This window comes from Canis lupus, chromosome 1, assembly GCF_003254725.2.
Source record: "Canis lupus dingo isolate Sandy chromosome 1, ASM325472v2, whole genome shotgun sequence".
NCBI lineage: Eukaryota > Metazoa > Chordata > Mammalia > Carnivora > Canidae > Canis > Canis lupus.
In genome coordinates this window covers 105,307,501-105,330,035 of record NC_064243.1, presented here as the reverse complement: position 1 = coordinate 105,330,035, position 22,535 = coordinate 105,307,501, and the positions used below count along the sequence as shown (strand labels likewise).

Sequence of the window (22,535 nt, the reverse complement as noted above, 5' to 3'; positions counted from 1 at the left end):
GCACTGCTGACCCTTGAATAATTGGGGATTAGGGACACCAACCCCCTTAGCAGCTGAAAATCTACATATAACTTTTGACTCCCCCAAAACTACTAATAGCCTACTGTCAACCAGAAGCCTAGCTAAAAACAGTTGACTGACACATATTTTATGTGTTTTATATACCGTAGCCTTACAATAAACTAACCTAGAGAAAAGAAAAGTTATTGAGAAAAATCACAAGAGAAAATACATTTATAGTACTGTATTTACTGAAAAAAAAATAAATCCAGGTGGACCCATTCAGTTCAGACTCACGTTATTCAAGGGTAAACTATATAGTTAATCATCATTATTTGCAGATTTTTAAAAAAAATTTTATTTATTCATGACAGACACAGAGAGAGAGAGAGAGAGGCAGAGACACAGGCAGAAGGAAAAGCAGGCTCCATGCCGGGAGCCCACGTGGGATTCAATCCTGGGACTCCAGGACCGCGCCCTGGGCCAAAGGCAGGCGCCAAACTGCTGAGCCACCCAGGGATTCCCTAAAAGTTTATTTAAGTATTCTCTACACCAAATGTGGGGCTCAGACTCACAACCCCCAGATCAAGAATACCATGCTCTTCCAACTGAGGCAGCCGGGAGCCCCTATTCACAGATTTGATTATGAATTCACATACCTGCTAAAATTTCTTTGTACCCCCGAAATCAATAATCACAGCACTTTTTGTGAGCATTTGCTGGCAGCATTGAGTAGTTTGAGTCATGGGTAAATGGAGTTGCCCCACATGCATGCTCCCAGCTGAGTTTGAACAAAATGATATTCTTTCTGCCTTGTTTCCGCTCTCATACTGTAAACAAGTTTCCTTTTAATGGTCTATTTAGTGTCATTTTTTTTCCACATATTTATGGTTTTTGTTGGTGATTTGCTGTTTAAAATGGTCCCTAAGCATGGAGCTGAAGGGCTGTTTAATGTTCCTAAGTGAAAGACAGCAGTGATGTCCCTTATGGAGAAAATATATATGTTTGGCCATGAGTTATAATGCAGTTGGTCATGAGTTCTATATTAATAAATCAATATGTTAAATAAGGTATCTTTAAATATAAACACACACACAAAAAGCAAGGTTATGCATTGTTTGATGAAAATGTTGTACCCAGGTTGCTCACAGGAATTTAACCCATATTTCCCCTAGGAGCAATGGTTCAATATTTGGTAATTTGTTTATGGTGACTTTACAGAATATAATTACTGTGAATAACAAGAATCAACTGTATATAGTAACTAAAATTGGAAACCTGATTGACAATTTAATAGCTGAACAGATATGGATGAAGAATTAGTATATTTGAAGAGAGACCTAAAAAAAAACCCAAATGCAAATAGATGAGCTACATAAAGGAGAGGGTAAGAAATATAGAGGTGAATTCTAAAATGTATGTGGATGTACAAAAGACTTAGAATATCCAAGGCAATGCTGAAGAAGAAAAGAGGACAGCATAACTCTAACAGATTTCAAGACTTAAAATGTAAAAACCGGGGGGAGGAGCAAGATGGCGGAAGAGTAGGGTCTCCAAATCACCTGTCTCCACCAAACTACCTAGAAAACCTTCAAATTATCCTGAAAATCTATGAATTCGGCCTGAGATTTAAAGAGAGACCAGCTGGAATGCTACAGTGAGAAGAGGTCGCGCATCTATCAAGGTAGGAAGACGGGGAAAAAGAAATAAAGGAACAAAGGCCTCCAAGGGGGAGGGGCCCCGCGAGGAGCCGGGCTGAGGCCGGGGCGAGTGTCCCCAGGACAGGAGAGCCCCGTCCCGGAGACGCAGGAGCTGCACCGACCTTCCCGGGAGAAAGGGGCTCACGGGGAGTTGGAGCAGGACCCAGGAGGGCGGGGATGCCCTCGGGCTCCCGGGGACAGTAACAGCAACTGCGCACCCAGGAGAGTGCGCCGAGCTCCCTAAGGGCTGCAGCGCGCACGGGGGACCCGGCGGGACCCGGAGCAGCTGAAGGGGCTCGGGGGCGGCTCCGCGGAGGGGGCTGCGCGGCCCCGGGAGCAGCTCGGAGGGGCTCGGGCAGAGGAAGAGGCTCCGTGCAGAGGGGGCTGCGCGGTTCCAGGAGCAGCTCGGAGGGGCTCGGGCGGCAGCTCCGCGGAGGGGGTTGCGCGGCCCGGGAGCGCGAATCCACCAGCGCAGGCTCCGGAGCACAGGGCGCCGGGACACAGCCCAGGATCCGGCCTCCCCCGGGACAGGCAGAGGCCGGGAGGGCCCAGGACAGCGAGGACGCTCCTGCCCCAGCTGAGCACATCAGCGGCCCCGCCCCGGAGCCTCCAGGCCCTGCAGACGGAGTTCCTGCCGGAGCTGAATCCAGGTTTCCAGAGCTGCCCCGCCACTGGGGCTGTTCCTCCTGCGGCCTCACGGGGCAAACAACCCCCACCGAGCCCTGCACCAGGCAGGGGCACAGCAGCTCCCCCAACTGCTAACACCTGAAAATCAGCACAACAGGCCCCTCCCCCAGAACACCAGCTAGACGGACAACTTCCAGGAGAAGCCAAGGGACTTAAAGAACACAGAATCAGAAGATACTCCCCGGTGGTTCTTTTTTTTGTTTGTTTGTTTTTGTTTTTGTTTTTGTTTTTGTTTTGTTTTGCTTTTTGATTTGTTTCCTTCCCCCACCCCCTTTTTTTCTCCTTTCTTTTTCTTTCTCTTTTTCTTCCCTTTTTTTTTTTTTTTTTTTCGTTTTTTTTTTCTTTTTCTTCCCTTTTTTTTCCTCTTTCTCTTTTCTTTCCGTCTTTCTCTCCTCTCTTTTTCTCTTTTTCCCAATACAACTTGCTTTTGGCCACTCTGCACTGAGCAAAATGACTAGAAGGAAAACCTCACCTCAAAAGAAAGAATCAGAAACAGTCCTCTCTCCCACAGAGTTACAAAATCTGGATTACAATTCAATGTCAGAAAGCCAATTCAGAAGCACTATTATACAGCTACTGGTGGCTCTAGAAAAAAGTATAAAGGACTCAAGAGACTTCATGACTGCAGAATTTAGAGCTAATCAGGCAGAAATTAAAAATCAATTGAATGAGATGCAATCCAAACTAGAAGTCCTAACGACGAGGGTTAACGAGGTGGAAGAACGAGTGAGTGACCTAGAAGACAAGTTGATAGCAAAGAGGGAAACTGAGGAAAAAAGAGACAAACAATTAAAAGACCATGAAGATAGATTAAGGGAAATAAACGACAGCCTGAGGAAGAAAAACCTACGTTTAATTGGGGTTCCCGAGGGCGCCGAAAGGGACAGAGGGCCAGAATATGTATTTGAACAAATTCTAGCTGAAAACTTTCCTAATCTGGGAAGGGAAACAGGCATTCAGATCCAGGAAATAGAGAGATCCCCCCCTAAAATCAATAAAAACCGTTCAACACCTCGACATTTAATTGTGAAGCTTGCAAATTCCAAAGATAAAGAGAAGATCCTTAAAGCAGCAAGAGACAAGAAATCCCTGACTTTTATGGGGAGGAGTATTAGGGTAACAGCAGACCTCTCCACAGAGACCTGGCAGGCCAGAAAGGGCTGGCAGGATATATTCAGGGTCCTAAATGAGAAGAACATGCAACCAAGAATACTTTATCCAGCAAGGCTCTCATTCAAAATGGAAGGAGAGATAAAGAGCTTCCAAGACAGGCAGCAACTAAAAGAATATGTGACCTCCAAGCCAGCTCTGCAAGAAATTTTAAGGGGGCCTCTTAAAATTCCCCTTTAAGAAGAAGTTCAGTGGAACAGTCCACAAAAACAAAGACTGAATAGATATCATGATGACACTAAACTCATATCTCTCAATAGTAACTCTGAATGTGAACGGGCTTAATGACCCCATCAAAAGGCGCAGGGTTTCAGACTGGATAAAAAAGCAGGACCCATCTATTTGCTGTCTACAAGAGACTCATTTTAGACAGAAGGACACCTACAGCCTGAAAATAAAAGGTTGGAGAACCATTTACCATTCGAATGGTCCTCAAAAGAAAGCAGGGGTAGCCATCCTTATATCAGATAAACTAAAATTTACCCCAAAGACTGTAGTGAGAGATGAAGAGGGACACTATATCATACTTAAAGGATCTATTCAACAAGAGGACTTAACAATCCTCAATATATATGCTCCGAATGTGGGAGCTGCCAAATATATAAATCAATTATTAACCAAAGTGAAGAAATACTTAGATAATAATACACTTATACTTGGTGACTTCAATCTAGCTCTTTCTATACTCGATAGGTCTTCTAAGCAAAACATCTCCAAAGAAACGAGAGCTTTAAATGATACACTGGACCAGATGGATTTCACAGATATCTACAGAACTTTACATCCAAACTCAACTGAATACACATTCTTCTCAAGCGCACATGGAACTTTCTCCAGAATAGACCACATATTGGGTCACAAATCGGGTCTGAACCGATACCAAAAGATTGGGATTGTCCCCTGCATATTCTCGGACCATAATGCCTTGAAATTAGAACTAAATCACAACAAGAAGTTTGGAAGGACCTCAAACACATGGAGGTTAAGGACCATCCTGCTAAAAGATAAAAGGGTCAACCAGGAAATTAAGGAAGAATTAAAAAGATTCATGGAAACTAATGAGAATGAAGATACAACCGTTCAAAATCTTTGGGATGCAGCAAAAGCAGTCCTAAGGGGGAAATACATCGCAATACAAGCATCCATTCAAAAACTGGAAAGAACTCAAATACAAAAGCTAACCTTACACATAAAGGAGCTAGAGAAAAAACAGCAAATAGATCCTACACCCAAGAGAAGAAGGGAGTTAATAAAGATTCGAGCAGAACTCAACGAAATCGAAACCAGAAGAACTGTGGAACAGATCAACAGAACCAGGAGTTGGTTCTTTGAAAGAATTAATAAGATAGATAAACCATTAGCCAGCCTTATTAAAAAGAAGAGAGAGAAGACTCAAATTAATAAAATCATGAATGAGAAAGGAGAGATCACTACCAACACCAAGGAAATACAAACGATTTTAAAAACATATTATGAACAGCTATACGCCAATAAATTAGGCAATCTAGAAGAAATGGACGCATTCCTGGAAAGCCACAAACTACCAAAACTGGAACAGGAAGAAATAGAAAACCTGAACAGGCCAATAACCAGGGAGGAAATTGAAGCAGTCATCAAAAACCTCCCAAAACACAAGAGTCCAGGGCCAGATGGCTTCCCAGGAGAATTTTATCAAACGTTTAAAGAAGAAATCATACCTATTCTCCTAAAGCTGTTTGGAAAGATAGAAAGAGATGGAGTACTTCCAAATTCGTTCTATGAAGCCAGCATCACCTTAATTCCAAAGCCAGACAAAGACCCCGCCAAAAAGGAGAATTACAGACCAATATCCCTGATGAACATGGATGCAAAAATTCTCAACAAGATACTGGCCAATAGGATCCAACAGTACATTAAGAAAATTATTCACCATGACCAAGTAGGATTTATCCCTGGGACACAAGGCTGGTTCAACACCCGTAAAACAATCAATGTGATTCATCATATCAGCAAGAGAAAAACCAAGAACCATATGATCCTCTCATTGGATGCAGAGAAAGCATTTGACAAAATACAGCATCCATTCCTGATCAAAACTCTTCAGAGTGTAGGGATAGAGGGAACATTCCTCGACATCTTAAAAGCCATCTATGAAAGGCCCACAGCAAATATCATTCTCAATGGGGAAGCACTGGGAGCCTTTCCCCTAAAATCAGGAACAAGACAGGGATGTCCACTCTCACCACTGCTATTCAACATAGTTCTGGAAGTCCTAGCCTCAGCAATCAGACAACAAAAAGACATTAAAGGCATTCAAATTGGCAAAGAAGAAGTCAAACTCTCCCTCTTCGCCGATGACATGATACTCTACATAGAAAACCCAAAAGTCTCCACCCCAAGATTGCTAGAACTCATACAGCAATTCGGTAGCGTGGCAGGATACAAAATCAATGCCCAGAAGTCAGTGGCATTTCTATACACTAACAATGAGACTGAAGAAAGAGAAATTAAGGAGTCAATCCCATTTACAATTGCACCCAAAAGCATAAGATACCTAGGAATAAACCTCACCAAAGATGTAAAGGATCTATACCCTCAAAACTATAGAACACTTCTGAAAGAAATTGAGGAAGACACAAAGAGATGGAAAAATATTCCATGCTCATGGATTGGCAGAATTAATATTGTAAAAATGTCAATGTTACCCAGGGCAATATACACGTTTAATGCAATCCCTATCAAAATACCATGGACTTTCTTCAGAGAGTTAGAACACATTATTTTAAGATTTGTGTGGAATCAGAAAAGACCCCGAATAGCCAGGGGAATTTTAAAAAAGAAAACCATATCTGGGGGCATCACAATGCCAGATTTCAGGTTGTACTACAAAGCTGTGGTCATCAAGACAGTGTGGTACTGGCACAAAAACAGACACATAGATCAGTGGAACAGAATAGAGAATCCAGAAGTGGACCCTGAACTTTATGGGCAACTAATATTCGATAAAGGAGGAAAGACTATCCATTGGAAGAAAGACAGTCTCTTCAATAAATGGTGCTGGGAAAATTGGACATCCACATGCAGAAGAATGAAACTAGACCACTCTCTTTCACCATACACAAAGATAAACTCAAAATGGATGAAAGATCTAAATGTGAGACAAGATTCCATCAAAATCCTAGAGAAGAACACAGGCAACACCCTTTTTGAACTCGGCCATAGTAACTTCTTGCAAGATACATCCACGAAGGCAAAAGAAACAAAAGCAAAAATGAACTATTGGGACTTCATCAAGATAAGAAGCTTTTGCACAGCAAAGGATACAGTCAACAAAACTCAAAGACAACCTACAGAATGGGAGAAGATATTTGCAAATGACATATCAGATAAAGGGCTAGTTTCCAAGATCTATAAAGAACTTATTAAACTCAACACCAAAGAAACAAACAATCCAATCATGAAATGGGCAAAAGACATGAACAGAAATCTCACAGAGGAAGACATAGACATGGCCAACATGCATATGAGAAATGCTCTGCATCACTTGCCATCAGGGAAATACAAATCAAAACTACAATGAGATACCACCTCACACCAGTGAGAATGGGGAAAATTAACAAGGCAGGAAACCACAAATGTTGGAGAGGATGCGGAGAAAAGGGAACCCTCTTACACTGTTGGTGGGAATGTGAACTGGTGCAGCCACTCTGGAAAACTGTGTGGAGGTTCCTCAAAGAGTTAAAAATAGACCTGCCCTACGACCCAGCAATTGCACTGTTGGGGATTTACCCCAAAGATACAAATGCAATGAAACGCCGGGACACCTGCACCCCGATGTTTCTAGCAGCAATGGCCACGATAGCCAAACTGTGGAAGGAGCCTCGGTGTCCAACGAAAGATGAATGGATAAAGAAGATGTGGTTTATGTATACAATGGAATATTACTCAGCTATTAGAAATGACAAATACCCACCATTTGCTTCAACGTGGATGGAACTGGAGGGTATTATGCTGAGTGAAGTAAGTCAGTCGGAGAAGGACAAACATTATATGTTCTCATTCATTTGGGGAATATAAATAATAGTGAAAGGGAAAATAAGGGAAGGGAGAAGAAATGTGTGGGAAATATCAGAAAGGGAGACAGAACGTAAAGACTGCTAACTCTGGGAAACGAACTAGGGGTGGTAGAAGGGGAGGAGGGCGGGGGGTGGGAGTGAATGGGTGACGGGCACTGGGTGTTATTCTGTATGTTAGTAAATTGAACACCAATAAAATATAAAAAAAAAAAAAAAAAAAAAATGTAAAAACCTATAGTAATTAAGATAGTGTAATATTATTAGTAAAAGGATAGTAAATACAACAATGGAACAAAATACAAAGATCCCCAAACATTGATAAATTGATGAATATGATAAATTATTATCAGGCATGACTGATCTTTACAATTCTGCCTTCAACTCAGGTCATGATCTTGAAGTTCTGGGGACTGAGATCCACATTGGGCTCCCCACTCAGAGGGAAGTCTGCTTCTCCCTCTGACTCCACCCTTCCCTCTGCTCATGCATGCAGGCTCTCTCTCTCTCTCTCTCTCAAATGAATAAATAAAAATTTAAAGATGCCAACGTAATTCAATTGGGGGGGGGGAATAGTCTTCAATAAACTGTACTAGCTCAACTGGATAACTATATTGGAGAGGGCAAGATTTTCACCCTCATTTAACACATACCCAAAAGTAAATTCAAGATAGGTTACAGGTCTAAATATAAAGTAGGGGCACACGGCTGGCTCAGTTGATAAGCATGCAACCCATGATCTCAGGGTTGTGAGTTTGAGCCCCACATTGGGTGTAGAGATTACTAAAACAAAAACAAAAATACTTTTTAAAAAAGAAAAAATAAACAAACAGTAAGGTATTTAAATTTCTAAGGTAAAACTTAAAGACTACACTGATTATTATGGGATATGCAAAGATTTCATAAACAAAATGCAAAAAGCACTAACTAGGAAGGAAAATATTGATAAATTGATGAATATTGATAAATTATTATCAGGCATGACTGATCTTTACAATTCTCACAATCATGATCCACTCGAAAAATAACATTCTGAGTGTGCTTGTCAGTTATACTGATAAGGTCTACATAACATAAATACAGCCTACCAGTGGCTATAGGTAAAGCTGTCACTTTAATTACTCATATCAGAGAGAGAGAAAGGTGTAAAATCAATTACCTAATTGTCACTTTACAAGGCTAGGAGGAAAAACAGCAAAAAACAAAACAAAAAAAAAAAAACCTAAACATGCTAAAAAATCAATAGTAAATGGATACACAAGAAAATCAAAAAGATTACTAAAATTTGTAAAGCCACAGGAAGACTTATTAACAACAACAACAACAACAACAAAAAAGAAGACAAAAACAAAGTGATGAAAAACTAATCAACACTACAAATCCTAAAGACACGAAAAAAAACAATATGGTATTTATCTTTAAATGACAAAGTACATTTTAGGTACATCATAGTGAAAACTGCTGGAAACCAAAGATAAATCTTGAAAACAGCCAGAGGGAAACAGAAGGCACATTATATTCATGGAAAGAGTAATAGGAATGATTTCTGGCTTCTAACCAGAAATAATTCCAGCAGGCTGGAAGATACTATAATCTCATCTTTAAAGTGATAACCAAACAAAAAAGCATAGGGAAAATATTATTTTTTTAAATACTGATTGATAGATTCATTCATTCATGAGAGACACAGAGAGAGAGAGGCAGAGACACAGGCTGAGGGAGAAGCAGGTTCCCTGCAAGAAGCCTGATGGGACTCCATCCTGGATCCTGGGATCATGTCCTGAGCCAAAGGCAGACGCTCAACCGCTGAGCCACCCGGCATCCCAGGGAAAATATTATTTAAAAATTAGTATAAAATAGGAGCATCTGGCTAGCTCAGTCGGTTAAGTGTCTGCCTTCAGCTTAGGTCATGATCACAGGACCCTGGGATCTAGCTGGTGGGTCTCCCTGCTCAGTGAGGAGTCTGCTTCTCCCTCCCCTCTGCCCCTCCCCCAGCTGTGCTCTCTCTCTCAAATAAATAAAACCTTTAAAAAATTAGCATGAAAAACATTTTTCACTACTAGAAGTCCAACACACTACACATTACACAGAGTCACTTGAAATAAACACATTTTTATTTATTATTTTTAAAAGTTTACTAACTTATTACTAATCTCTACACCCAACATGGGTCTCAAACTCATGACCCTGAGATCAAGAGTCACATGATCTTCTGACTGGGCAGCCAGGCACTCCAAGACATTTTTAAATAAACAAAATCTGAGAGAATTCATTCCTGAAAAACCTATGCAGAGAAATCATAAAGGATGTTTTCAGGCTGAAGGAAAATTATGCTAGTTGAAAACTCAGATCAGCAGAAAGTAGTGAACACCAAAAATGGTAAATAATGGGATATTTATAAGGTTTTTATTCTTTTCATTTTCCTTAAAGGGGAAATTGTTTAGAACAGAGGTCTATAGGCCAAATCTGTCTCCTTGTCTACTTCTGTAAATTAAGTTTTATTGGAACATAGCCACATCCATTTATTTACACATCTATGAATGCTTTCACTATAGAACAGATTATTGAACAGATTTTTTTTTTTTAAGATTTTGTTTGAGAGAGAGCACAAGTGGTGGGGAGGGGAAGAGGGTGGACAGAGAGAACCAGACTCTCCGTCGAGCAGGGAGCTGGAGTTTGGAGCCCAGGATCCAGAGTCCAACGCAGGGCTCAATCCCAGGACCTGAGAATCATGACCTGAGCTGAAGGCAGATGCTTAATCGACTGAGCCACCCAGGCACCCCGCTGAAAGGATTCGATATAGACTGTATGGCCAGCCAAGCCGAAAATATTTACTATCTGGCCCTTTACTGCCTAAGAATGAAATTAGTAACACTGTAAGGTGGATTTATAACAATAAAAAACTAAAAAGTGGGACAATAGTAGCTCAAAGACAGGAATTATATTGCCATTAGGTTATTACATTTTTGGAAGTATAAAGTAGACTGCAAGAATTACAAGTGTGAAGTAGGAAAGGTAAAGTGTCATGTATGAAATGATTAGTGGAAAACAGCACAAGATCAGTTCTAAGTCAACCTTGATGAATTAAAGACGTTACACTGTGAGCTCTATAGTAACCACTAAAATAATAACAATAAAATCAATAATAATAATGAAAACAAGATATACTATTCAGCATAGTCTGCCCTTGAGACACTAAAATTCACCATTCCATGTGCAAAATGCACTTTTCCCTTAAGACTAAGAATGAGACAACTGTCTACTCCCACACTCTCCATCATATTAGAGGATCTCACAGTGCAAGAAAGAAAGAAAAAACAAGAAAAATAATAGGCTTAAAGATCAGAAAAAAATATTGTTGCTATTTGCAGACAACAGGATCATGTATAAAGAAAACCCAAGAAAGCCTACAGAAAACTACTAAGACTTATGGATGAATTTACCAAATTCAGAAGACAAAAGGTCAAAATATTTTTAAAAATCAGTTATATTTCTGTACTAGCAAACAATTGAAAAATAAAATTAAAATTGTATTAGTAAAAATAGCAAAATAAGCCCTTAATACACAAGAATAAATCAAATAAAAGATGTACAAAATTGCTATGATGAAAAACACAAAACATTACTGAATAAAAGAATATCCAAACAAAAGAAAAACTGCATCACGTTCATGGATGAAAAGGCTCAACCATTAATTGTATTTTTTACCAACATAGATTTAATATAATCACTACTACCAAAGTTACAGAAGGCATTTTTATTTTTTTATTTTTTTAAAATTTTTTAAAATTTATTTATGATAGTCACAGAGAGAGAGATAGAGAGAGAGAGAGAGAGAGGCAGAAGCAGGCTCCATGCACCAGGAACACGACATGGGATTCGATCCCGGGTCTCCAGGATCGCGCCCTGGGCCAAAGGCAGGCACTAAACCGCTGCGCCACCCAGGGATCCCCAGAAGACATTTTTAAAACAAACAAACAAAAAAAAAAAACAAGCTAATTTTCACATTTATATGGATAAACAAAGGATGCAAAAAAGCCAAAATAATATTGAAGTAGAAGAACACAGTTGGAAAAGTTAATTACCTGATTTCAAGACTTAAGTTCCAGGGGATGCCTGGGTGGCTCAGCAGTTGGGTGCCTGCCTTGGGCTCAGGTAGTGATCCCGGGATCCAGAATCAAGTCCCAGATCAGGCTCCCTGCGAGGCACCTGCTTCCCCCTCTGCCTATGTCTCTGCGTCTCTCTGTCTGTGTCTCTCATGAATAAATACATAAATAAATAAATCTTAAAAAAAAAAAAAACTTAAGTTCCAGGAAATAATTATTTCCTCTAGGGAGCTGGTCTAATTTCTCCTTATGAACAATACATATCACGTAACTTTCAGTGTTTCATCCATTATTTGCATTAGGTAGAATTCTAAAGATGCCTGCCCCTTAGTTGTTCAATCTAGATATTATGTTTGGAGATTTAATCAAGGCTACTTCTCAGCTGACTGTAAATAGGAAGATTAACTTGGACTATCAGGATGGGCACAATGTAATCACAAAAGCACTAGAAATAGAAGAGGAAGATGTATCAGGAAGGAGGTTGGAGAGACCAGAAGCATAAGAGGAATGCAACTGATTGCTGGAAGAGGACCGCATGTAAAGCACCAGAAGGAATATAGACAGCATCCAGAAATAAAGATCAACCTGCAGCTGATAGAAAGTGAGGAAAGAGGGGGCTGGTCACAAGGGAATGAAGTCTACCAACAACGTGGGTAAGCTTGAAAGCAGTTTCTTCCCAGAGCCTTCCAGTAAAAACTCTGTGGACTCACACCTTAGATTTTAGTCTTATGAAATCCAGGGCAGGGGTGCCTGGGTGGCTCAGTTGGTTAAGCATCTGCCTTCAGCACAGGTCATGATCCCAGGGTCCTGGGATTAAGCTCTGAATCAGGTTCCTTGCTTGGTGGGGAGGCTGCTTCTTCCTCTCCCTCTCCCTGTAGTTCCCTCTGCTTATCCTGTCAAATTTTTAAAATCTTAAAAATATATATATCCAGGCAGAGAAATTAGCCAAGCCAATCCAGATTTCTGACGTAAAGAATGTGGAATAATAAATTTGCATTAAGTTGCTAAAAGTTCCTGAGAATTTGTTTTGGCGCCAAGAGAAAACTAACATATTACTGATACTGTAAACATTATAAACTATTTATAATTAAACTTAAATACGTCATACATTATGTATCTATTCACCTGTATTCATTTAGGCAAACTCAATGATCTACATTTCATTATTCTACCTTTGTCTTGATGTTGCTTTTATGACTTATTTTTCCTAAATTCTTAATTTAGAAATGTGTGTTTCCATTTGATAATTATTTTTATTTTTATTTATTTATTTATGATAGAGAGAGAGAGAGAGAGAGAGAGAGAGTCAGAGACAGGCAGAGGGAGAAGCAGGCTCCATGCACCGGGAGCCCGACGTGGGACTCGATCCCGAGTCTCCAGGATCGCGCCCTGGGCCAAAGGCAGGCGCTAAACCGCTGCGCCACCCAGGGATCCCATGATAATTATTTTTATAAGCCTCTGTAAACCCATGACAATGAAGGGCAAAACACAGAAACAAAAACCCACCAGGGCCTTAGTAATTTTCTTCTGTTCTTAGGAAATGGCTATCATTTTTTAGTCTACTGTCTTTTCTGGTTCTGAACATCTGACAAAATAGCTCTGATCGAGGATAAAGGAGATATTTCAATGAAAAGCTTTTAGTTTCAACAATTACTCAACATCCCTCTTTTCATGAAGGAAGAACTCTTCTTTTTCTTTCTTCTTATTTTTTAAGAGAGAGAGCATGTGAGTGCATGGGGTGGGGTGGGCAGAGGAAGAGGGAGAATCCCAAGCAGGCTTAATGCTCAGTGTGGAGCCTGAGTCGGAGCTCAATCTCACAATCCTGTGATCATGATCTGAGCCAAAATCAAGAGCTGGATACTCAACTGACTGAGCCAATCAGGTGCCCCATAAAGGATGAATTCTTTTTTTTTTTTCTTTTTTTTTTTTCAAGAAATTTTTTTTTATTTTTTATTTATTTATGATAGTCACAGAGAGAGAGAGAGAGGCAGAGACACAGGCAGAGGGAGAAGCAGGCTCCATGCACCGGGAGCCCGATGTGGGACTCGATCCCGGGTCTCCAGGATCGCGTCCTGGGCCAAAGGCAGGCGCCAAACCGCTGCGCCACCCAGGGATCCCAGGATGAATTCTTCTTTTTTTTTTAATTTTTATTTATTTATGATAGTCACACACAGAGAGAGAGAGAGGCAGAGACACAGGCAGAGGGAGAAGCAGGCTCCATGCACCGGGAGCCCGACGTGGGATTCGATCCTGGGTCTCCAGGATCGTGCCCTGGGCCAAAGGCAGGCGCCAAACCACTGGCCACCCAGGGATCCCCCCAGGATGAATTCTTAAATGCACAAAGCTGGAGTTAGAAAAAGGAGCCCTCAGAGAGCCAACTAATCAGCTCACACACCAACTAGGAACTTCTAATCTTCTACCTTTACTCCTAAAACACAAAACACAGAGAAAGCCAAACCAGGAGCTACTGCTCCCTTGTACAGCACCAGGCAACTATGGGATACCTGATTCTGGACTTCTTAAGGTCTGGCAGGTTCTAAATTCTAGAGAGCCAAGTTCTAGACTGGAAATCAAGACCAAGTAGGTGGAATCTGTAAATCTGTACAGACTGTTGTAGGTTCTAAAGTATGTAAATCAAATTTCTTTCTGCCTAAATCACCTCCCTGTTTATAACAATACTATTGGAAAGTTGCTTGCTTAGTCCTCAAGGCACTGCATGGCAGACATTGTTCAAGAAATTTTCTGCTCATGGTGACAGAACTGGTGAGGGGAGGTCAGGACAAGACACCCCTTAGAGCACACAGATACCCACAGTTTTTTCTGAGAACCAAGAGGGGAAGTGATGGGATAAGAGGCAGTCAGGTTCAGTAGGACCCACAATCAAATTCCTCTCCGTAGCTCCAAGACGGGGTCCTAGTCCCCTAGAGCAGGAGGAATGGGGACAAATGTCTCCCATAAAACAAAGTTGCTCTCTAAAGCCTGTCCAGGCACACAGCAGGACAAACCTACCAAGACCTGCCCTTGTCCACACTGAGCCACAGGATAAGCTTGGATTCGACCCACGGACAACCAATTCCCTCACATGCTACATAGAGAAACCATGGATGTCTTTGATAGGGTTCTGACAGGCACTCTCTTCACCAGCCACTTGAACTCAAGCAGAATTCTCATGTGAAGAAAAATAGACAAAAGCAGATGAACTGCATGTCCCAGAACCCCTGTAGCAGCCAAACAGCCAAGGACCAGCCACTCACTAGAAAAACAATGTATCCCAAACTGTAATTCTCAGAAACCTGTGGTGTGGCACACATGCCTCAGTTCTCAGAAAAACCAGAGGGCCAAGACAGAAACCAAACTACACTCCAACTTGAGTTGGGCCTGGGTCCTCACTGATGGAAATTATGGGACCTGGTCCTCACTGATGGAAATTACCTCCTTCTGACCTCTTTTTGGGAGGCTGAACAACCTGGGATTGGTGGAACCAGTAACTAGACTGGGCCTCACCTACTTCTTTGCTCATGTGGAGAGAAACCCCACAGTAAATTATAATTTTTATCATCTACTTGATACAACTTTCTTGAGCATACAGAATATTTGTAATAGCTGTTTTTAACATCATTTTCTGTCACCTATGCCAATTCTGGGATTCTACTGACTTTTCTTCATGTTGCAGACCTGGTTAGGTTTTGAGTAGATGCCAGACATTGTGATTTTGACATTGTTGATTTTCTTGATGGATTGCTTTCTTTTCTTTAAATACTACTGGGTATAGGTCTGGGAAGCAATTAATTTACTTGGAAACAGTTTGGTTTTGTAGTGGTTTGCATTTATGCTTTGTCTGGTTCAGAGCAGCCGTTAGTCTAGAGCCAATTTGAGTGTCCCACTGAGGCACTATTTTTATGAAGTTCCATTGTGATTTTCCAAATGTTGGGCTGGGGCAGGGAGGGGGTTCCATTCCAATGGGTGGAAACACAAATTACTTCCAACCTGTGCAAGTTCCAAGGATGGCTCTGCCTGTTCCTTTCCAGTAGTTCTTTCTCCAGCCGAGGGAGCTTCCTCACATATGTGTGATCACAACTTCAAATCATGTGGGGAATGTGCTACATCTGGGTGCAGCTCCTCTCTGTAACCTACCCCATAAATTTGAGCCACCTTAAATTCTCCAAACTCTAAACTCTCAATTCAGAGACTGCCAGAATCTGATTAGATTCTCCCTCCTATGCTGAATGGAAACTCTCTCCAGGCTGGAGGTAGTCATAAGGCTCTCTTCATTTGTTTCTTTTCTCTTGAGATAGCTATCCCGATCTCCCTATTGCCCAATGTCTGAAAACAGCCCACTCGTATTTTTTTGTTATTAATAAGAGTACATAAGCATTTGTTAAAAAAATTGTTGGAATTGGCTGTGAAGAATTCTGGTACTTAGGCACATTATGGAATATGCATTCTATACTCAGAATAGGATGTTAATTTATACAATTTCAGAATAGATACAAATACATTTGGCAGCATTTACAGCACATAAATCTCATGTTCCTTTAGGGCATTTATAAGTTATTTTACAGTGCTGATCATTTGATTTACATATTTCAAAAGTATTCCTTGCTGGTCACATATAATGACACAAGTGTTAAGATTCCCTGATTGTAGAAAAAAAGTTACTCCTTGTGCACACTTCCATAAATTTAATGGCTAGGTAGGAATTTACTATAGTATGAATTCTCTGAAATCTAATGTTTTTGTAGTAGATAGAATGGTCTCCCAAAGATGTTCATGTCCTAATCCCCAGAACCTATAACTATGTTCCACTACACTGCAAAGGTCATTTAAAGTAAAAGATGCAATTAGGTATTCTAGGGCCACCTGACTTGTTTCTAGAGTTTCACATGCTCACAGAGGAATTGTGCCTCAGGACAAATTATATGCAGAGCCTCACCCAATGCTTGATTTAGAGCTTTTGAGCTCTTAGATTTTTTATATTTTTAAAAAATATTTTATTTATTCATGAGAGACACAGAGAGAGGGGCAGAGACACACAGGCAGAGAAAGAAGCAGGCTCCACACAGGAGCCCCATGTGGGACTCAATCCCGGGACTCCAGGATCACGCCCTGGGCCGAAGGGAGGCGCTCAACTGCTGAGCCACCCAGGTGTCCCTGAGCTCTTAGATTTAGATGAGATTTTGGACTTGGATGGGATTGAGATGCTAGGAGAGAGTGAATATATTTTGCATGTGGTATGGACACAAATAATTGGATGCCAGAGAATGATCTGCAGTTGGCAGATAATACCCCGCCCCCCCAAAAAAAATGTCCACACCCTAATCTCCAGGACCTGTGAATATGTCACAGTATAAGGCAAGGGGGAATTAAGGTAGTAGGCAGAGTGATTTTAAGATAAGAAGGTTATCCTGATTATCTGGGTGGGCCCAATGTAGTCATACAGGTCTGTAAATGTAAGAAAGAGGTAGACATCAGTGCCAGAGTGATGGAAGAACTGATCAGCTATTGCTGACTTTGAAGGTGGAAGGGGTCTGCAAGCCACAAATTTAGGCAGCTTCTAGCAGATGGAAGGGCAAAGAAAAACGGGTTCTCCTAGAGCGTCCAAAATTAAATATAGCCCTGCCAACACCTTGTATTTAGTCCAGTGGGATGCCTTGTATTTAGTCCAGTGGGATGTATTTAGTCCAGACTTCAGACCCCCAGAGCTGTAATACATGTGAGTTGTTTTAAACCACCAAATTTATGGTTGTTACAGCAGCCTCTTATCACATTCATCATATTCATACATTTTTGCTACAGGATGCAATTCCTAGTCCCAAGATTTCATTTATTAGAAAAGTCCCAGATTCCCAAGGTATAAAATTGTGACATATTAGTTTGGCAATAGAATTCCCAACTTAGAATTTCCATCTTTTATTGTGTTCAGGGGTTTTCTCCTTCCTGTAAGTTCTTCCACATTTTACTAAAAATGTTGTCCATATTCGGTGTCTCTAGAGGTGTCTTTCTACACTTCTGTGATGTGATGAGGTAGAACTTATCATTGAAAACATTATCACATTCTTTCCTAATATTCTGGTCCTGTAGGAATTCTTTGATGCCAATGGAGTTATTACCTCCAGGAAAAGGCTTCCCTACAATAGCTGCATTTCTGCCCAGTGGGATTTCGTAGATATTTAATAAGTCTGAATTCTCACAGACTTATCCTCTACCATCAGTACAGCCATTGTCTATCCAAAATGAGCTCTGACATATAATGTGTGGAATATTCTTGCTAAAGGCTTTTCTATTATCAGATAAGTTATGGTATCAGAGATTTTCTTTCCTACACAATATCTGTAACATAAAAGACATAATTTATTACAGAAGGTGTCACATTCACTGCATTTGCAAGACTTATTCCCTGTGCAAATTCCTGACTATCTACTGAGGCCTGATTTCTTTGAAAAGGCTGTTCCACAAACATTACATTTCTATCCCCAAGGAACTCATGGAGGTTTAACAAGGGCTGAGTTCCCAAGGAAGGTATTTCCACAGGCACTGTGTTCATCTGGTTTTGTTCCTGTGCAAGTTCACTGATGTATAAAGAGCTGTGACTCCCTGAGGAAGGTTTCTCCACCTTCAGTGAATTTATAGCTTTCTCTCTTGTATGAGTTTTCTTGTGTTTAATGAGGACTGACATGTGGGCAAAGGCTTTGCCACATTCACTGCACACATATGGTCTCTCTCCAGTATGAGTCCGCTGATGCTGAATGAGCTTTGACTTGCTCCTGAAAGCTTTTTTGCACTCACTGCATTCATAAGGTTTCTCTCCCGTATGAATTCTCTGATGCTTGGTCAGATCTGACTTAAAAAAGAAAGTTCTTCCACATTCACTGCATTCATAAGGCTTCTCTCCTGTGTGAAGTCTCTGATGTGCAATGAGGTATGCCTTCTGGGAAAAGGCTTTCCCACACACGCTACATCCATAGAGTTTCTCCCCAGTGTGAGATCGCTGATGTCTATTGAGACGGCACTTTCGGCTGAATGCTTTGCCACACTCACTGCATCCATAGGGTTTCTCTCCTGTATGAGTTCTCTGATGTACCATAAGCTGTGACTTTCTGGAGAAGGCTTTTCCACATTCATTACATTCATGGGGTTTCTCTCCAGTGTGAGTTCTCTGGTGTTCAGTGAGCTGAATCTTCCTCATGAATGTTTTCCCACATTCACTGCATCTGTGAGGCTTCTCTCCTCTTTCAGTTCTCTGATGCCTAATGAGCTGTGCCTTCTTGGAGAAGCCTTTTCCGCACTCACTGCATTCATGTGGTTTCTCTTCTGTATAAGTTTTTTGATGTTCATTGAGCTTTGATTTAGAGCTACTGGGTTTAATGCATCCATGGCATTTAATTCTAGTAATGGTTGTATCCTGCTGGATGGAGACTGATGATTTCCCACATCTACCAAACTTATCAGAATTCTCTCCTGCATATCTTCTATTCTGGGTAACAAAACCTAAGTGTGATTTCAAACTTTTATAACATGAGCCAAACTTATTGTGTCTTTGTATTAAAGGAACAAGACTTTTGCATAAATCGAAATTATTTCCAAGTGCATAACTTTGCTGACATCTTTCCAAAGTTTTACTCCTGTTTTGGTTTTCTGGGTGCCACTGCATATGGTCAATCTCCCATATTTCTTCTAGGAAAAAGAAGAATGAAAACATCCATAATTTTAGGGGGAAAAATGTAAAAAAAAAAAAAAAAAAAAAAAAAAAAAAAAGCCATGGTTTGGGCTAGCTCTCTGTAAGATCCCAGTCTAAGAGAAATATACCCTGTGCTCTGTGCAAAAAAGACAGTATTATAAAACAGCAAAAGGAAAAACAGACTACTTCAGAAACAGCCTAGAATGAATAAATATAACTTGGGATTCTTTCCAAATAGGACCTTGCAAAATGGTGACAGAAGTAAAAATAGAACCACACTGTGATTGGAACAGAACAAAAGAAGATAGAGGGGATGGATCCATTCATCCAACAAACACTGAATGTGCTGGTATTTGGGAATATACTACAATATGATATTTAAGCATTAGAATAATATTAGAATATCAAAATCAGAATAAATCAATGACACTAAGGTACCTTATATAATCTGTCTCTCTGGAGCTGTCATTCTAGTAACAAGAGAGAGAGCAAGATTGAGGGGGGAAAGAGCAGATCAACAAGTAACCAAAGAAAAAAATTACAGAATGTGCAAAATGGTATGTATATTGAAGGTGACAGAGCAGTGGTAGGTTAATCTTAGTTAAAATAGTTATCCACGGGGATCTCTGGGTGGCTCAGCAGTTTAGCACCTGTCTTCGGCTCAGGGTGTGATCCTGGAGTCCTAGAATCGAGTCCCTCATCGGGCTCCCAACATGGAGCCTGCTTCTCCCTCTGCCTGTGTCTCTGCCTTTCTCTCTCTCTGTGTATGTCTCTCATGAATAAATGAATACAATCTTTAAAAAAAAAAAAAAAAGCTATCCACGAGACAAGGAAAGTTAAGGTGACATCATAAGATAAGAATGAGCAAATGTTATGCAAATAACTTGATGAAGAACATCCTAAGAAGGAACAGCCAATGCAAAAACCGAAAGGCAGAAAAACTTAGGCATGATCAAGAAACATAAGAGAGGCTGATGTACCTGCATTGTCTTGAGCTTGAGTGAAGGGGAAATAGATAAGTTTCAAAAGGGAGGAAGAGGGATCCCTGGGTGGCGCAGCGGTTTGGCGCCTGCCTTTGGCCCAGGGCGCGATTCTGGAGACCCGGGATCGAATCCCGCATCAGGCTCCCGGTGCATGGAGCCTGCTTCTCCCTCTGCCTATGTCTCTGCCTCTCTCTCTCTCTCTGTGATTATCATAAATAAATAAAAAAATAAAAAAAAAATACTTCCAAATTAAAAAAAAAAAAAAAAACAAAAGGGAGGAAGAATTGAGAACATATAGATGATAGAGGAAGACTTTGTTAGAAATTAGATTTTAGCTAAGAGCAATGGCCATAGGCGACTGAATGTCTTTTGGCAGGAATACAATATTTTCCAAATACCAATAATCACATATCTGTTGTATGAAGAATGAACTGGAGAGATGAAGTTGTTGAGAGAATACACAAGAGGCCACAGCAGAGTTCAGGCAAGAAGTAACAGCATTAGCATGAATGACCATCATGGAGATAGAGAAACAGACAAGGACAATGACAGTATAGAGAAGGGAAAGACAATGACAGGACAAAAAGATAAGGCTCAGTGTAAGAATGGATGCCAAAGGAAGAAAGAATCATCAAGAATAACTTCTTGATATGTGGCTTACACATCTCTATAAATGCTGGTGCCATTTAATACGACGAGGAACATTAGGGAGACAGGTTTGGCATTTGTGGGGAATCAAATGCTTCATTTTGAGGGACACATTAGGTTTTATATAATATATACGTTCAAGGGATCCCTGGGTGGCGCAGCGGTTTGGCGCCTGCCTTTGGCCCAGGGCGTGATCCTGGAGACCCAGGATCGAATCCCACATCGGGCTCCCAGTGCATGGAGCCTGCTTCTCCCTCTGCCTGTGTCTCTGCCTCTCTCCCTCTCTCTCTGTGACTATCATAAATAAATAAAAAATTAAAAAAATATATATATATACGTTCAAGAACGAATATGAAGTACCTGGTTAGATCTATGAGTGTGGAGAAAGTTCCAGACTTCAGATAACATTTAAGTGGGGCTCCATGCGTGGAGCCCAATGCAAGGCTTGAACTCACAGCCCTGATATCAAGACCTGAGCTGAGATGAAAAGTCAGCCACTTAACCAACTGAGCCATCCAGGCACCCCTTCAGATAACAATTTTAAGTCATGAGTATATAAATAGTACTTAAATATCTGGACTACACAGAACCAGATGAGATAATATAGGAAGGATGGACAGAGAAAGAGGAAAGCCCAGGACAAGAATTTCATGGATTCCACGTCTTAAGAGTTTTGGGAGAGGGATATGCAAAGAGAATATGAAAATCCTATCCAGAGACGTCAAAAAAAGTGTGTTTTTTTTTAAAGATTTTATTTATTTATTCATGAGAAACACAGAGAGAAAGAGGCAGAGACACAGGCAGAGGGAGAAGTAGGCTCCATGAAGGGAGGCCGATACAGAACTCGATCCCAGGGCTCCAGGATCATGCCATGGGCCAAAGGCAAGTGCCAAAACACTGAGCCACCAAGGGATTCCCCCAAACCTCAAAAAAATGTTGATCAAACATATAAACAATGTGGGTTTTCATAACAAAGGGCTAGAACTGGAAAATCAGAATGTAGGACCTACAGAATTTCATCCCAAGATCATTGAGGTAAAATATTCAACAATCATCTTGTTACTTAGTCTTTCCTTCACATTCCACCTGCACATCAAAACTAAATTTATATAAAACACCAATCACCTATTTAGAGTAATACTGTAGTCAATACTTGAATTTTCTTTGTAGAAATGATGCAACCTCATCCAGTCCAATATATCCAGACACATATATGTCCATCTAGAATTTAAAAATAGGTCTTTAGGGGCACCTGGGTAGCTCAGTCAGTTAAGCATCCAACTCTTGATTTCACTCAGGTCATGATCTCAGGGTCATGAGCTCGAGCCCCATGTCTAGCTCCATGCTGAGTGTGGATCCTGCTTAAGATTCTCTTTCTCTCTTCCTCTCCCTCTTGCCCCAACCCTACCACCTGCATGTGTGCACATTTTCTCTATTAAAAAAAAAAGTCCTTGGGATCCCTGGGTGGCGCAGCGGTTTGGCGCCTGCCTTTGGCCCAGGGCGCAATCCTG

General features: G+C 40.8%; 1 protein-coding gene across 12 annotated transcripts in view; it reads right to left on the bottom strand.

Moving 5' to 3' along the window:
- Positions 1-22,535, bottom strand: part of LOC112643385 (zinc finger protein 577-like) — a 46,409-nt gene that overhangs the window by 8,889 nt on the left and 14,985 nt on the right. For 4 of the 12 annotated variants that reach the window (XM_049108297.1, XM_049108302.1, XM_049108313.1 and 1 more), the window contains one exon: positions 16,158-19,389. The exons of the other annotated variants lie outside the window; for them this stretch is intronic. In XM_049108297.1, the coding sequence (XP_048964254.1) occupies positions 18,035-19,389 (1,355 nt within the window). In that variant the 3' untranslated portion in view covers positions 16,158-18,034. Of the gene's footprint in view, positions 1-16,157; positions 19,390-22,535 lie in introns of those variants that run through there. 12 annotated transcript variants of the gene reach the window in all.